Below are 18,514 nucleotides of genomic sequence, written 5' to 3' on the forward strand. Positions count from 1 at the left end.
GCACTCAGTAGCTGACAACCCTCTCCAAAAACAAAATATATATTAAAAAAAAAAAAAAGGAAAAGAAAAGAAAGAGGGAAAAAAAGAGGGGGGACAAACTATAATAGTGACTTCATTGGATACAGAATTTGTGAGTAACACGTACCACCGGAAAAGCACAAATCATAGAATCATGTTCAACAGCGGAACACTAGACAAAGCAACTGTTAAATAAATAGAATTAAATTAAAATTAATGGGAAAAAAATTGTTAAGAAATTTCATCGCAAAAACATGAATGCCTGCACTTCAACCGAGTCAAATTACATCACGTCTGACTTTCCAGCATGAATAACTGAATGCCACAAAATAATTGGCCAAGTAAAATAGAGATTTCCTTTCACTCAAAAAATGAAAAGGAAACAATGATGATCCTATACGGTTAATCACTACCTAAAATCTATGCCAGCTGCTGCATATTAAAAATGGCATCAGCTATGCCTAAACTTAATCTAGCCGACGGTTTTCCTATAGCATATCTACAACGATCTCAGAATGCCGATCAGCTCAAGAAGCTGTGCGGCTTTGCGCTTGCCCCTGTCCGAACCATTTTCTGCAAGGTCCAAGAGAGGATTGATCACCCCAAGTGAACAGGCACTTGATACATTCATTGGATCTCCGATACAGAGGTGAACAAGCACGGAAGTTGCATTCTCTTTGTTCTTAGGAGATCCATTAGTGACTATATCCACCAAAGTTGGCATAGCATTCATGGATCCAACTACTGCCTTTCCCTCCGGGTGGCTAACTAGTAAAGCCATAAGTGCCAATGCCACATCCCTCATCTCCTCACCAGGTTCAGTTACCATTTCTGTCAACTTAGGCATGATACCAGCCCTAATTGCACGTCCTTTATTCCCTTGATATAAGCACAGATTGAATAAGGCTGTTGCAGCGTCCATCTTCCCTCTTTGACTTCCCTCACAGAAAAGAGTGACTAGTGCTTTAATTGCTCCAGATGCTCCAATTAACACTTTGTTCTCATTCAGTGTAGAGAGGCTGAAAAGGGTAGCTGCAGCATTTTCCCGTGCTTCCATAACACCATTTTTCAGCACGTGAACAATTCCTAGAACAGCTTCAGAAGCCATGATGTGCTCTTTGTTATTCCCACAAATAGATAGGTTCAGAAGAGCAGTAACTGCATGCTCTTGAGTGCGCTTGTCAAGTGCATAGAGGAGATCAACAAGAAGGGGTATAGCACCAGCCTCAGCAATCAATATTCGATTTTGGCTGCTTCGCTTGGCGAGAAGACGGAGCTCCTCTGCAGCATGGTTACATGGTAAATAGTTATTTACAAGACACCATTAGGAAGCAAGTATAAGGTTTTTTAGGAGATCCCACAAAAGCATAGTTCTCAACTCAGAGATAAAGATGTAAAAAGGAACACCCCCTTATTCACAAAACTGAAAAACATCAACAACATCTTGGGTTATCCTTGCTAGAGAAACTTGTAAGCTTTTAATGCCAAGAACCTCATTACTGTAGTTCATACTAGGAGTTATCAGCTATCCAATTGCAAAATACCAATTTCCAAGTTCTTCACATAACCCAAAAGTTGAAAAGCTTACCCCTGGAAACACATTCTGTTGCTGCATCCTGCCTTTAACTACCCACAATAACCCTACAATATTCCTATTTCCACCGTTGCCTAATTCTAATCTCCCAGACATTCAACTGTACTACATTAAATGAAAGAATATGGTCGCATCCACAAATAGTTGCAGGGATTGAGAAAACAAAAGTGAAGATCATATGAAGGTAAACTATTAAAATATTAGAAACAAGAACACTAGCATACTTTCAGGCTCAAAATTGAGCCAGTAGTTTCGCTTTCAACCTGTGTGTATGTGTGGTGTGTTCACTAGGTAGAGGGAGAGAGAGGAAGTGCAGAAGTACATTGTAACACTCACCTGCTGTGCATCGCTGATTTTCAATGTCACTGGAAGTAAGTCTGCTCAATAGAGTATCAATATCTATAAATTCAGAAGAGCCATCTGATGTTGCCTTGCAGAGTCGTAACTTCCCTGTTCTTTTAGGTGGCTCCACTCCATTTGCTTCACACCAATTCGATATCAGGATATATAAAACATGGTTGGGTATAAGGACAGAGCTTGAAAGAATCTGCTGAGTCTTAGGACATGTTCCATGGCCTGCTTCAAGCCATTTCTTTATGCACGCTCGCTCGTATGTCTGCAGAAAGAGATAGGATAAAAAGAGAAGGATTATAAAGAGTCTAAAAATGGATGAATATTGACTAGTTTATTACCACCATACTCAAGTATTGAAATCCTACTTTTGGATTATACATTGCTATTAAAAGACAAAAGAACTCAGTAAAAAAAAAAGTTTCCAATTTCATATCTACCCAGATATCAAGCTGTTATAACAACTTGATTTTTAACAGGTTATCTCATAATGTGCTTGATAGATTTCTGAAAATGAGAAGAGCATTGATGGTTGCAGTATTTTAGAAAGGAAGAAACAGATAATTATTTATTAACTCATATAGCAATAAATAAAGCTAACCAACTAAATTATTCAAGAATAATTTGTAAGCACTTTTTCAACAACTATTTCAATATATACATGAATAATAAAAAGAGAAGACACTCAAATATAGTCAAATAATTTTCTTGTTTCACATTTCAGTTATTTCATTCACAGCTTCCAGAGGATATTAAGCCTTGTCAATGATCAAGGAAGCTGATCTTCACATCAATTTATTTTCTATTTTCTTCCATAAGCTACAGAGTATCATTCTCATTTAATTTATGTTCAGAATACTTACATTGAACATGCAAGGGACTCGGGTTATTGCTTAAAATAGAAGGAAACAGAACAGATAAGTGCTCTTAAACTAACATTTAAGGAATTCTCATACAATAAATTACAAACAGAGAAACAATTCTGATGGTCTCAATAAAGGAGTTAACAAGCACGATTGATTTCTGTATTTTTGTGCCATGAAACTAAAAGGTATTAGTATGTCATACAAGACAATAAGCTTTTAGCATACCTAAAATAATTCTCTTCTAAAAACAAAGAATTATATGACAGGAAAATACGGCATTTTCATGTCTCACCTGCCCCGTAGAAATGATTACAGGATCTTTCATTAGCTCCAGAGATATTGGGCAGCGAAACTCATCTGGTATAACCAGTGATTGAGAACATAATTTTGTGTATGACTCATCAGCTTGAGTAGAGGAATCATCACTTGATAGCATAATAACATCTGCAGATTCTGTCAGTATGAAATCTTCAATTTTTTTCAAGACTGTAGACATATCCTGTGTGCTTTTCTCAAAATGACCACCCATGTCTACAACCATCTTATCGAGTGCAATCAACTCTTGTTTGATGTCACCCACATTCGTAAAGTGCAGCTTTTCGCAGATTATATGCAGTTTATCTTGTTCAGGAATCACATCATAGCTCTGGTTGCAAATGGACAACAGATTATCATAAAGCTGAAGACCAGGTGGATCAAAAAGTTCCCTGGCTCTTCCAAACTGTGCCGTCACGAGTGCAACCTGATGAACAATGAAAAATCAAGGAACCTATTAAAAATAAAAAACAAAGGCACCAAATTAGACCATACTTTCTTACATTCATTGAAACGGTAACACTTCTTAACATAGGCACCAAAGTAGACCATACTTTCCTACATTCATTGAAACAGTAACACTTCATAGGATAATAAGAACAAAAGGGTAACTTATTTCGCAATATTTAGAATGTATTCAATATCCTTCAAAACATTAAAGCACATTACAAGGGATGTCTATGATCAGTTATAAATAACAGAAACAGAATAAATAATGGTCTGCAAGCATTATATGAAACTCCCATTCTAACGTGCAGTTCTGTTCAGCATATATTTACCTGCTCCTTGACTTCTTCAGATATATCAAGTTTGTCACAGGATATCTTGCCTATAGCTTCTTCAAAATTAAAAGCGAGATCATTAAATTTGCATTTAATTTGCTCCCTCTCCAGTATCTACAATTGCAAAAGGAAAAATGCATTTGAGAAGAATGTTTCAGATAAGCAAGTGGAGTTCTGTAGATATAGTAAAATTGTACAAGTCATCAGCAATTATTTTACCAAATTTATCCCACAAACAAAACAGTTAAGTTCAAATAAGAGAAACAATGTTGAGCGTATTACTATTATATGCTAAACAAGTAAAAGGTGGTAACCTGTATAACTCTAGAAGGAGAGGGGGGAGTGAAGATTGGATATAATGCATTTTAAGCAAAAAATTTTAAACAAAACTCATGGAGCAAAGTGCACTAAGATAAACACTTCAAGAAGCAATAGACACCAATGTTTTTTAATAACAATTAGTGAAGATTATTAGGTTAATTTTGTAAAATTTATTGTTTTAGTACAGAAACTGTTAAATGCTAACAGCCTAACACGTAGACCTAGAACAGCTTCAAAAGTTAATTGCATAATCAAACAAGACAACATGTTTCTTTTATGTGCTCATTAGAGTTAGAAAGTCCCAAATGATCTAGCAAGCACTTAGAAAGCATTTCATCATTATCTGGATAAAGCTTATGACTTATAACAAAATCTTTGATTAAGTGTGTTGAATTCCACTTCCCCAAAAACAATAAACGCATATCTGGCCCCTTAAAAATAAAATTGTAATTAAAATACCCAAAATCTAAGCAGTAAAATGAGTAATTGGTACATTTTATCAAACATCGTTCATATTTAGAAGATCATGAGTGCATTTCTTTCTTTCAAGGAGTAAATTTTCAACACCACAATCTTTTGAGGGTCAAATTAGTGGTTTACTCCGTTAACTTACTTTCCCTTCAATATGAAACTCTCACATACCTAAGGGAAAAATAAAACGCAACAATGATTATCAAATCATAATGTTCCTAAATAAGGACAAAATCTACAATGCAGAAAAATAAAATGCAACATTAGTTATCAAATTAACAATTGATTCGTTTTTCCCTTTCTTGTTCACATATTCATGCTTGTTGTCTTATTAGACCTATTTGTGATATTATTTCACTCATCAATAAAATTTGATCTATACAAAAACGAAATCAAGAACAAAAACAAAACAATTGATTCGTTTTTTATTAAGAAAATAAATAAAAAAATCATCCAAATAAGTCAAGAAACGAATGAAGAAACGGCATCGATTCTGGAATCAGAAAACGAAACAATGCACGAACCATGAAAACCTGGCTTGCTCGGCAACAAAATTGGAGGAGTTCCTTGGCTGAGGCAAGAGCTTCCTTAAGAGAGAGGAGCGCCGAAACGGCGTCGTTTGAGATGGCGTCTGTAACGTCGAGAAGTTCCTGAAAGAGAGGAGCGAGAAACCTAATCCTACGGCTGAGGTCGAAGCACTGTCTCTTGATGACGTGCTTGAAGCCGTCGATCTCTGAGATTTCGGTGGCGGCTAAGATGAGGTGGTTGAGTACCGAAGAAACCTCGCATTCTTCTTCCTCCATGAAGAAACGAGGATAATGCGTTAACGAAGAGAGCGAGCGAGCGAGAGAGAGAGAGAGAGAGGTATTTGCAGTGTCTCGTTCTTAGGTCCCACCAAAATCTCGAATCAGGTGTTGGAGGCTTAGAGCTTGGAATAGTCATGGAATGTGAAAGAGTTCTTTCCTTTTTTTTAAAGGGATATTTATGGGAATTTATAGGGCTAAAATAAGATTTTTTTTTTCAAAATAAATGAAATAAATATTTTACTTATGAAAATACGTAATTTGTAATATTTTTATTAAAATATACTTTATTTTTTATTTTGTTTACGGTGTAAATAAAATAAGAGTACATGTATCTTGTTTATATTATAAACGAGATAAAGCACGAAACGAGATACTTGTATATTTTGTTTACACGGTAAACAAGATCCGCGAATATTTATGACGTTTACAATGTAAAAGAGATACGTAACGATAAATTTTTAACAACGGTAAAATGATGTGCAACCCTTTGTATCCTCCGCAACATTTCACTTCTTTTTCTCTACCTTTTTTCTTCTGAAAAATAAACCAAAATGTCTAGTAGTAAATATTTGGTTGTAAGTGTATATCCCAATTGTCATATGAGAAATAATGATACTGGGGTGATTTTTGAGTGAGAAACCCATTTTGTTGCGTACCTGGCGAGTAAGTTCTTTGTCGGAGCTAAAGAGTCTCATATTGACTAGCGTTGGTGGTAGCGGGAGAAAAGAAATCAGAAGAGTGGGTATAGGTTGTTAGCACCGATGGATAACGGAGTTTTTCGGTTTCGTCTGTTTTGGCTCCATGGCGACGAGCATGTGCGCCTAATGTTTGACATCTGTGGGAGAATTATGGCGAAACAAATGATGGAGTGCGCTTTCTGCGAAGGTTGGTGATGTCGGTGGCGGTGGATCTGGCCAGTCGGACCTTGTGCAAGATGACCTACCTCTCACACCCAAACCAATGCGTGCTACTAGTCCAATGGAAGACATGGACGTTGACGGTGAAGACTCCGACGAGGAGTATGTTGCGGATAGCAACGAGAGCGGTTCTTCTGAAGATGATGATAAGGAGGAATTTGTACCAGAAACCCAGATCAAGGCATTACGTTGGTATCTTCTATCTGTCCCGCACCCAATTCTAACCTTGTCATCTATACCCAGTCGCTATCATACATTGGATCTCGACGCGATGCAAGAGAAAAATTCATTTTTTAGCACGGGTGAAAGCTTTTACAACTTAGACAATGGTGTGGAGTTTCGGATTGGCCATAGATTCAAAAGCAGAGATATAGTAATGCAGGATGTGAAGAATTACAACATTCCCAAAAGTGCTGAGTACCGAGTCGTAGAGTCGGATCGAATAAAGTACCATGTTCATTGCCGACAATCTGAAGCAGGCTACCCTTGGCGTCTCTGTGTTGCTCTCAGATAGAATCTCGGATATTCGTAAGTTCAAGTTTAACTGTGTTATATATTCTCATTTATCATTGTTATGCTTGTTGTACATGTCAACCACGATTGTTCTATTTCTTTAGGGAGGTGCATAGGGTTGGAGGAGCGCACACTAGTTTAGCACCACCATGTCTCAAGACCACCGACAATTGGACAGTAGTCTAATATGTCATGTCATCCTCTCGTTGATATAATTCTCGCTATCCGTGAGTATCTCTATCCTAAAAGGTGCTATTATCACGTCAAACCCTCGTAAAGAAAGGTCTAGATGATGAAGCAAAAGGCAATTATCTAGATATACGGTGATTGGGAGGAGTCATACAATAAAGAATCGAGGTTACTGAAAGCACTGCTAAGTTGCTGTCCTGGAACGATATGTGAAATCTAGGCTATACCGTAATATGATAGGCACTTTATGGTGCGTGAGTACAGTATGTTTGATAAGATATTTTGGGCTTTCCCTTCCTGTGTGGAGGCTTTCAAGCATTGCAAGCCGTTCATTTCTGTCGATGGCACGTATCTGTATGACAAATATGCTGGTGAGTTGCTTATTGTAGTGGCACAAGATGGAAACAGCAATATCCTTCTTGTAGCCTTTGCAATTGTTGATTCTGAGACCACGGAGTCCTGGTCTTTCTTCCTTACCAATATGAGACGACACGTGACCCTAGGCCTATTGATTATTTCTGACAGATCCTAGGCGATCAAAGCTGCACTGAGAGCTGACGATAGTGAGTGGCAGCCTCCTAGAGCATTTCATGCTTATTGTGTCTGGCACATGGTGGCGAACTTTGTCTTGTTTTAAGTCTGCCAAGGGAAAGAGATATCTCATAAATGCTGCTTACAGTTCAAGCAAGGCTAGGTACAAGTGGTACATGAATGCATTGACGGGTTTGTCGCGGGAGATGGCAGAGTTGGCTAGTAGGTTCAACAAAAAGATCTGGTTACAACACTGCGACCAGTCGCCAGTTCAAACAGATGACAACGAACCTCTCCGAGTGCATGAATGTTATGCTTAAGGGTACACGCTATTTACCAATTTCAGCCATCGTGCGATGCACCTACGAGAGGCTATAGCAGTTGTTCGTCAGGATGGGATGGGAGGCACATGCCCAACTAGTGGCGGATAATCAATTTTTCCAACGGCTAATAAATGGTATTGAGAAGAACAGAGAGGAAATCTCCAACATGCGCATCACTCACTGCAACAGACAGGCTTCAGTGTTCCTGGTTGAGGAATTAGAGCCTTTCGAGGGTTGGTCCCAAGGTTTGTTCCGTGTTCGCTTGACGGCAGGCATGTGTGATTGTGGCCTTTTCTAGTCACTACATTTTCCATGTCGTCATGCACTAGCATCCTGTGCCACCGCGAGTGTCAAATGGGGTCCATTTGTCCATTTAGTATACATGCAGCAAGCTGTGTTCAAAGTATATGAGGCAGAGTTTCTCCCGATACCAAATGAGAAGCTTTGGCCGGAGTGGTACGAGACACAGCTTCGTCCTAATCCTGTCATGCGCAAGAAGTCTACTAGTCGAACATTTCCACCAAGTTTGGTAATGAGATAGATGAGGGCGAGTGCCAAGAGAAAAGGTGTGGTCTCTGCAGGCAACCGGTCATATCCGAAATGGGTGTCCAAACCAGTCAACGCACGAGGTATAGTTTACAGTCGCTACGTTGTTTATGTTTGTTGAGGTTGTTGTTTCTGTAGTTCATATTATTGTGTGGTTTACTATATTGTTTACTTTGTTATATTTTAATAAGGAAATTTTGTACTCAAATTTTATGTGATTTAAGTTATCCATGTTTACGGCATTCATGTTGTATAGGAATTCTAAAGTTTAAACTTCAACACATAGCAACGTTCACATAAAACATCCAAAAAAGAGCTCAATAATTTAAACCCAAACTAAATACAATAGTTTTTAAAATACATCAATAGTAGTGTATAGAATTACAACGTACAACAGTAAAAACGATATTATCAGTGGTAATCACTTGGGTAATGCAGCCGATGTCCGGTGCCACATGACAGAGGCTGTCTCTGTCGCTAAGGTATGTTAGGACGTGAATCCTGAGGAGGCTATGGGTGATGAGAGGGATTCTATGCCTGATAAGGTAGCTGTGAGAGCATGGGACAACATAACTCTCGGAGTAGGTCACCAGCTGATATTAAGGCTAGTAAGGTGGCTTCACCGATAGTGCATGCATCAGCTGGGGTGCCGTCTTCAAGAGGCCGTAGTTTACTAAAGACAGTGTCACATACTGAGCACTGGGTCCGACATGTGTGCCACATGACGTGCTAGAACCCAGTGAAATATATGGAACCCAAACAATGGTGGATATAGGGGCAGACGAATGCTGCTATACCTGTTCCATGGTCTACTCTGTACTAGTGCATAACTGCTCCATGATGTGCTGCATGGTAGGTTGGTCGGTGGTATGAATGTCGAATGCCTCCTCGAAATCTATCTCGTCGACCATCGATGCCTCCTGACGACTGCTGGATACCCCAAGGTCATGCCAACCAGGGGGCCAACATCCCAATCGTCCTGAAATGCCTGTGATCCTGACCCTGAAGGTGGATGTGGTGGTGAAGAGGAGGAAGGGGTAGTGGTGGAGGCAGTGAGTCACCCTGGTCGTCTGGGATATCATCGTGCTCCTCTTGCCGGTGATACTCAGTCTCATCCTCAGACTCGACATCCAAGCGCTCCCTGCGAGGCCTAACCCTATCCCTCCGGGGTGCTGTAGCTCCTCCGCACTTTCTGACATGCCGCTCTCTCCAGGTAGGCCTCCAAGTGTCTGACCGAACCTCCCTGGCCCACCAACGATGGTCAGGGATGTCCCGGGGAAGGTGGAGGACGTCCCTCTATTAACTGATAGTAGGCTGCGCGTCTCCCGAAAAGTCCAACAGTCTGGGGTCATCAAGCACATTCTTTCCTAACAAGTGTCTAACACGGCAAGCCTGTCGATACCAATACCAATATTCCTGCGTCGGCCAATAGTCTGTGCACAGCTGAATGGATATCCGATGTCCCTCCTCAAACTGAACCCTCCACCAATCGTACCACTCATGAAGCTTGCTAGGCCATCAAAAGTCCTCACCCTGTCTAATGGTAGTCAAGAACTTGTCAACATTGACTAGGTCCCCTGGCATTAGCTGCTCGCCATTAAACTAGCGCTTCACCCGGTTGACATGGTAAAATTCAACTATGTTGAAGCAGACGAGGGGAACAATGGACATCCATGTCTCCCACTTTGCCTCTTTCTTCAGCCATAGCGGCCAGATGTCCTGTAGTGCAGGACTATCGTAGGGCATCCACAGGAACTACAATGGACGTTATGAAATAATCATCAATGACAGGACCTAAGAAAGCTTGAGTAATATATGCAACTGTGACCAAATAGAAGGGTAACTCGCCTACCTCGTCCCACAGTAACTAATCCAATGTCCGACGCCATCGCAGAACTCTCTAATCATGCTGATCCCTGCTCTGCTATGTCATACCCATCAATATGTGGACATTTGCAACAATAACCACGATTCAATAAATTGCACATCATATTGAATAACCGAGGAATAATAAAACCGTAGTGAACAGTTACCTTACAGCCATGAGGTATATGTAAATCTGTCGATCAGGTAAACACCATTGAGGGAATCTCTGGTATATCCAAGATACTAGCAGAGGAGTGCGCTCTGCGATGTCTGTGGTGGAGTGGTGTGCTACAGAGCATAGAAAATGGTATGTCTATGCTAGCACCGTTGATCCCCAAGACAGAGAACGGCACCTCTAAAAGTCATCTAGTAATGGAAACCACCGGAGATAGACCTGATTATTTAGCTTATCAGTCATCAGGTAACCTCCAATCATCAATAGTATGTAGGACGTCGCGTGCTGTCGGAGGGCGGCTGGATCATCCGTATTGGACATCTATCAGAGTCGCTTCCGAAGCCATGGCAGCTTGAGGGAGAAAGACTCCTTCCTCTACGCACCTTGCTACTGGACTGCAGGAGGCCTGACACCGAGTAGCCGCTCCACCAACTCCCAAGCCTCGGTCGCATACCATGTGTGGAAGTCACGGAAGCACCCACTGACTGGGTCTCCATTAGCGTGTAGCCCAAGGTGGTATGCAACATCTTGGAGAGTGATGGTGCACTCACCCTATGGATGGTGGAAAGTGTGAGTCTCAGGGTACTAGCGCTCTACAAATGTTGTGATCAAGAAGTTGTCAAATACGAAATTCCTGAGTGGCACCGCGTCGCCAAAGCCAGCATCCCTCAGGTAGGGGACAATAGCATCCAGTGGTAGGAGTGTGTGAGTCATGCTCCTGAGAAGAAGTAGGCAAAGCCTCTGGTAAACAATAAAAAATCCGAATCAGAAATGTGTAAACCTTTCAAGCTATAAAAATTTCAGAATAAAAAATTCTCCCATTAAACATTCACATAACAAATTAATTTGAATTATAAGTAAACTATTCTAACAAATAACGACAACGTTTACCTTTTAAATTAATTTAAATAAAAATATTTACCTAAATAATAAATATTTAAATTAATAAACGTCTATATAATGTAATTTAAATAAATATATTTAATTAAATAATTAATAACAACATTCATTACCTTTCTCCATCACAACTTACATTAAGTAAAAATATTTACTTAAATAACTAACAAGAAGTAAATATTTAATAACAATTTAAAAAAAATATTTACTTAAATATTTAATAATAAAAAAATAAACATCTTATTACTTAATTAAGTTAACTAAAAAATATTTAGTTAAATAATTAACGACTAAGTTAATAAACATATCCTTAATAATTTAGTTGAAAGAAAAATAAACCTAAATAAACATTTAACTAACAAATCCATTTCAAAGTATGCCTAAAATTATATGCTATCATTTAAACTATTATTAATAATATATTCATTCGCCTAATATATAATGCATACTACTTCTATAAAAGTATACTAAGTATGGCTATACATGTATGTATTTTAACATAAACATTAAAACAAAAAACAACACCAACCTCAAAGTCGACTGCCCCAGCAATGTGCCATGTCACGTTCAGTTGTCCACATTGTGTTCATCAACGCGCGCCATAATCTCGTAGTAACTCGAAAATTTGATTAGAAAAGGATAAAGTGGGAAAAAGTTGAAGAAATGAATGTGATAAGGAAAAAGAGGCGTTATGGATGAAATACATATATATAGGTCTCGCCCACTGTTATCTCGTTTACAGTGTAAATGAAATAAGAGTATATGTATCTCGTTTGCATTGTAAATGAGATAAGGCTGTTACACACCACGTGTACAAATGTGATACGGCCACATTGTTTCGTGTCTTATTAGTACGTGTACTCTTATTAGAGTTATTTTCTAATACACACTAAATCCTAGAATGAAGAATGAAACCAACTCTTAAACATAAATAATGCATCAATCAAGAGTAGAGGAACAAATAATTATTAATCCATCAAAGTAAACAGAGCTCCTAACCTTAATAATGGAGGTTTAGTTGCCCATAGTGCAGAAAATTAAAATCCTCATAGTCATAGTTGTAAGAACCGAACCGGTGATCGAACCCGTCAGGTTACTGGTTCACTGGTTTATTGGTTCAACCGATAAACTGCTGGTTGAACCGGTAAAACCGATTTCACGTAAATAAAAAATATAAAATACTAAAAATAGTCATAAACTTAATAAATTCAAAATACATATCTTTAGTTCTTCACCAACATTTTAAAAACAACCAAGTTTCAAAGTCTAAATATAACCAATACAAAGATAAACATGAAATTAGTTAGTACTAGTACATTAGTATCTTAATTAAACACAATAAGGATAACAATTCATAAACTAAATCCAAGGAGTGATTTCGAAGTCGGCAAGTTGCTCTTCATCTGACAAATGTGGGGCTACATCCTGATTAGTTTCATTTTGATTTGCATTTTCCATAGAATTATTAGCTCCATCATCCTGATCATCTTCCAAATCCAATTGATCTAGCATTATAGATAATGTTTCACAAATCAAGATAAAAATAATATAAAACATGTTATAAGGCATACGAAAATCATAGTTGATCATAATTCATAATAAATAAAAGCATACCTAAATCATCTAAAGGTGATTGAAGAGACATATTTGCAAGATCATTTCGTAAAGCATCAACTTCTTCAGGAGTTAAAAATGGTGGTGAATCTTTCAGTATCCATTCCGAATGATCCTCAAATGCATCAAGACAAATTGGATCATAAACTTGGTTTCTCATTTGGTTCCTATGTTATCAATATATTTCGTTACTCATGTGATGATTAAGATTTTAAAATAATTCTTTCAACTTAAAACAATCGAGAAAGTACCTTGTTGTAACCTTAAGTTGTAATGAACATAAACAAGATCATTAAGTTTTTGATGCTCTAACCGATTCCTCTTCTTTGAGTGAATATGTTCAAAAATACTCCAGTTACGCTCACAACCTGAAAAGCTACAAGTTTGGCTTAAAACACGAATAGCCAACTTTTGCAAATTTGGTGCTCCACTACCATAAGATTCCCACCATTGATCTTAACATAAAAAATAGATAAATAATTTATCACAATCATAAATATCACATAATAAATACATCACAATCGTGAAAGACCAAATTTATGAAGAAATTCACCTGGCATAACAGTGGTTCGTTCACGTATTGCAGAGGGTCTTCTAAAATCTTGCTCAGCATTCTTAAAGATCCTCTTCTCACTTGTCAGCTTAGAATTCAGTACAGGATCATCATAAGCATATTTCTCAATGACATCCAACAAGCCAGAAATTGTTTGTTTGTGCTTTTCAAATTCTTCAGCATTAAATCAAAAAGCTGGATTTAACCAATAACCAGTGGCATGAAGATTTTTCTTAAGCTGTGTATCCCAACGGGTATCTAAAATCTTCAAATAAGGATCAACAACCCTCTTTCTTTCTGAAACCTCTTCACTATTTCTTCTCTAGCCTTATGATAAGCTGAATAAAGAAAACCCATGGCAACTCTGTCTTCACTATCCACAATACGTAAAACACGAACAAGTGGCTCAGTAAGCTTAACAATATCAGTGCATTGACTCCAAAATTTAGAATCCAAGACTTGATCCACAAATTTCTTAGCTTTGGCTTCTTTGGAGTAAGCTGAGCTTGTCCATTCTTTAGAGGTCACCATAGCTCTCAAAGGATCCTTTTGAGCTAAAATACTTTGCAAAGCAATGAAATTAGTAGCAAACCGAGTTGGAGCTGGACGAAGTATTTCCTGCCCACCTGTAAACTTTCTCATCAAGAACAGTGGATAGCAATGATTATAGATATACTTAGTGATCATTGAAGCTTGTGACATAGTTTGACTCACTTCTTGCTACTTCCCAATATCTTGAAACATCAGATTAACACAACGAGCTACACAAGGGGACCAATACAATTTAGGAAACTCAGCCTCCAACAACCTTTCCGCAGCAACATAGTTTGCAGCATTGTCCGTTACAATATGCACAACATTCTTAGGACCAACAAACAATACAACATCCCTAAACAACTTAAACAAAGTTTCAGCAGTTTTTGAGACATTAGAAGCATCAACTGACTTTAGAAAAACAGTTCCTTTAGGACAATAAACTAAAAAATTAATCAAAGTACGCCTACAACGATCAGTCCATCCATCGGCCATAATAGTGCATCCAGTTTGCTTCCAAATCTCACGATAACCATCAATCATTTTCCTCACATCCTCAACTAATTTACTCAACAAATACCCACGGACTCTTGGATAATTTGGCCCTTTATACCCTGCACCCATGCTTGCAATAGCATCAATCATTGGTTGATAATAAGCTGAATTAACCGCATTAAATGGAACAGAGGCATCCATCATCCATTTTGCAATAGCAATATCACACTTCTCCACTATTTCTTTGCTTTGAAGAACGCTTTTGATAGTTGGTTGAGCTCCGGGTGTTGTTGCCGATGGAAAATAGGATTGTAAACCTTTGACTTGTTTTCCTTTTCTAAAGATTGGTGCTAGAACCCTGGATTTTTGTTGTTGTTGCATCTCATTACGTTCGATCTCGTCAAATTCTCTTTCAACATCATCACAAGCATTATAACTTTCTGCATATTGTTCTTGAGTTTTTCTTTTCTTGCTTCGAAGCTCTTCAATGCTTTGATGGAATTGGTGTCTCACTGCAGCTGGCACCTTTCGACAAGACTCAATATCTCCTCCTTTTCCAGCCAAATGAAGCTTAAACCGATGAATTCCTCCACCCCTAATAAGCTTCTCACAATATATGCATAGCAGAATTGTTTTTCCAGACTCCACAACTTGTTTACAATGACCCCATGCAGGATCGGTTTTTGCTCTATTATTGTTTTTTTGGGTTCCGATTGATGCATCAGGAGTTGATCCTTGTTCTTGCGAAGATGGTGTTTCTGATGGTATATTCGCAGAAGCCATTCTAAAAGAATATGGATTATGGAGTAGCAAAACAACAAAAGTATAAAACAATAGCAATCCTAAATTCCTTAATTCCTATTCCCTATTCAACAAGACAGCAACCTTAAGGGCTTAAATAGTTAAATTCACAGCAATCTTAAATAGTTACATTATTCACAGCAATCTTAAATATTCACAGCACAAGCATATTCATAACAGAACAACATTAGATTAACATTATTCATATTCAACAAGCATATTCAACACCTCGGTTTCAAGCATTAGTCACAAGCATATCCATCCCAGAACAAATCAACAAAACAAGTTTTCACGTTTTCAACAAGCATATTCAACACAAAACAAATCAACAAAACAACATAATTCATATTTCATAGATTCAAGCTTTCAACAAGCATATTCATCCCAAAAATTTTAAGTTTTTAACACAGAATAGAATAACATAGGAGAAGTACAGTTTAAGGTTGCTGGAGAACAGAGGAGAAGTGCAGAACAAGTGAACAACATTATTCATAAGTCATAACACTGTAACAGCAAGAAGTGCAGAACAGACTAAGAGGAGAACTGGAGCTAACCTGTTTGACAGAGCAGAAGAGCGCGGCAACGGCGAGGCCGACGGCGCGGCAACAGCAAGGGCGACGGAGCCGGCGATGAGAGATAGCCGCAGGTCTATCCTGTTCGGCTGTTCCTACTTCCTTAGTTCCTTCACCTTCAGACTTCGGAGTTCAGACCGGCGGTGAGACGAAGAAGACGACGGCGGGCAGCTGGCGGCGATGGCTGGGTGAGTGACACTGTGACAGAGTGAGGTGAGGTGGTGGCGGAGAGGGTTAGCCGTTAGGGGATTAGGGTTGGGGGAAAAGTGGAAAGTGAAAGCTGGGAGTGGGGTTTTGGGGGGGTTACCGTGCGTATACGATTTCTTTTTTTTTTTATAAACCAAAACGACGTCGTTTTGGAAAATAAATTAAAAAAAAAGCGCTTCCGAACCGGTCGGTTAACCAAAAACCGCTGGTTTTCTAGTTTTCATCAAAACTGGCCGGTTCAACCCGGTTCTCAACGGTTCTCTTCCTTATCCAGTCATATCACTCAACCGGACCGGTTAGGGGTCCGATTCACCGGTTTTTTTAGTCGAACCGGCTGATTCGGTCCGCTTTTTACAATTATGCTCATAGTGCAGAAAATTGAAATCCTAATCTAATGTGTAAAACCTAAAACTAATGAATGAAAGATGGAAGAGAATGTGTCAAGAGAAGCTGAAACGGCACTTTAAAATCAATAATTTATGGGCTTGGGCTGGCTGGCATTTAGTGCCACTAAACGCCACTTCTGGTGCAGTTCTTACATCCCTTTCTGCAGGTCTGGCGCTAAACGTCCGGTGTTTAGTGCCAAGAATCCCGAGAAGAATTGATGCTGGATGCGGTTTGGTGCTAAACGCAAATGTCACAGCATTTAGTGCCGTGATGCCAGAAAGCAAGCATGGACTATTATATATCGTTGGAAAGCTCTGAAAGTTAGCTTTCTAATGCAATAGGAAACACATTATTTGAATCTTTATAGCTCAATTTATACTCGTTGGAGTGTGAGAAGATCAAGGATGACAGCATCCACGAATTCTCTTTGCTCTTATCTTCAATTCTTGGTTCCTCTTTGTGCTTTTGTTTCTTTTTTCCTAAAATTTCCCTACAAGAATTATGAAACCAAAAAAATCAAAGTACTAATAGAATAGCATTAAAATCAGATAATTATCAAGCAGAAGTCATAACTTTTCTATAATAAAATCCAATGAAAAGTGCTTAAGATGCTCATGCATCAGAACACCATCGAAGGGAGCCACTGAACCTTCCATCACTGCAGTGAGGAGCCATTGTCGTTGTGCTCTATCCTTGTCGCATCCAAGTTGTCCCTGCCATGCACGTCATCGAGAACGTCGCTGCCATCGCCGGAAATGCCACCCAAAGCCGTTGTTACAACCGTCACAACCAGGGAAGCTGCGTGAAGCCACCGTTGCCGATGATGGAGGGCCGTCGCCGAGTTGCATGTGGCTGTTGGAGCCAGTCCTTATTGACACCACTGTTGCTGGACTGCCAGAAATATGTTGCCGTTCTTCTTTCCAAAAAAAGTCGGCGGCACCACTGCCTTGTTTCCCCTGCTTAGAGTAAGTTTTGTTTAGTTCTGCTGTGGCTGTTGCTGTTGTAGATCATATAGTTTTTATGGTTGTTGATGTTGTCACCGTTATCCTAATTACTAGAGTTGTTGCTACAGTTGCCGTTGGAGTTTCTAATCGCCATTGGAGCTACTGTTATATCTTTTGGTATGTTCTTGTGGTGAGAATGAACTTATTTTGCCTTGTTTTGCCACGATTATCTGCTCTAGTTATATCTAATATTCGTTTTCACTTTCATTATAATCCACATCAATTTAGTTACCGTTGTGGCCATCAACACTGTTGATATTATCAGGAATCTATCAAAGTTACTGTTGGTGATGCGAATTATAAAATAAAAAGGGTTTGTCGCATTTAATTCTGGGTTTCAACTAATGAGGTAGGAGCGCTTTTCTTAAACTCATTTTATTATCAAGAATTTTTATAAGTCGATATTAATGCAAAAATATATTTTTTGTGATTATGTGAGTCTTATAGATTGACTGAGTAATTTTGAAAGAATGTGATTGGTTTACCTGATTGAATTCCTGACTGATTGAGTTGTCGTTGTGATAATTAATGAAAGCTTGATTTGGAAACTCGATTGGCATATTTATATTGAGAAATAGTTTGGTTTTGAAATGGTTTGAGAATGCTGAGAATTCTGGTTTACTGATTGATTTTGTTGAAGTTGGTTTGAATTGTGATTGATGAGATTGGTTGCTTGAATTCTAGACTTTGTTGATTCCTTGAGTTGAGTTGGTATTGTTGTGATAATGTTTTACTGGAAGTTATTTGAATGATTGAGAGATGTTTGGTGTGGTGGTTGGAACCCGTGAAGGGTAGTAAAGTCTGAATTTTAGAGGAGATGCTACTGAAATTTTTATAAAACTCTGAGACCTTGTTTGAAGCGTTAT

The 18,514-nt window shown here is 38.6% G+C and overlaps 1 protein-coding gene and 1 pseudogene across 2 annotated transcripts; both read right to left on the reverse strand.

The window, feature by feature from the left end:
* Window positions 1-235: 235 nt before the first annotated feature.
* On the reverse strand, window positions 236-5,684 carry LOC107639361 (U-box domain-containing protein 13). Of its 2 annotated transcripts, XM_016342832.3 has the most exons (5): window positions 5,243-5,684; window positions 3,924-4,040; window positions 3,122-3,571; window positions 1,949-2,228; window positions 236-1,299 (listed from the first exon to the last, which is right to left on the reverse strand). In XM_016342832.3, the coding sequence occupies exons 1-5, from the start codon at window positions 5,519-5,521 to the stop codon at window positions 518-520; spliced, it is 1,908 nt and encodes a 635-aa protein (XP_016198318.1). In that variant the 5' UTR covers window positions 5,522-5,684; the 3' UTR covers window positions 236-517. The 2 variants fall into 2 exon arrangements, with proteins under 2 accessions (XP_016198318.1, XP_088341780.1); XM_088485654.1 differs by lacking the exons at window positions 3,924-4,040; window positions 5,243-5,684 and adding an exon at window positions 3,648-3,789.
* A 7,156-nt stretch (window positions 5,685-12,840) lies between these two features.
* LOC110271511 (uncharacterized) lies at window positions 12,841-17,319 on the reverse strand (annotated as a pseudogene).
* Between the last annotated feature and the right edge of the window lie 1,195 nt (window positions 17,320-18,514).

Source organism: Arachis ipaensis, chromosome B4, assembly GCF_059453495.1.
Source record: "Arachis ipaensis isolate K30076 ecotype BB chromosome B4, ASM5945349v1, whole genome shotgun sequence".
In the NCBI taxonomy this organism is placed as follows: domain Eukaryota; kingdom Viridiplantae; phylum Streptophyta; class Magnoliopsida; order Fabales; family Fabaceae; genus Arachis; species Arachis ipaensis.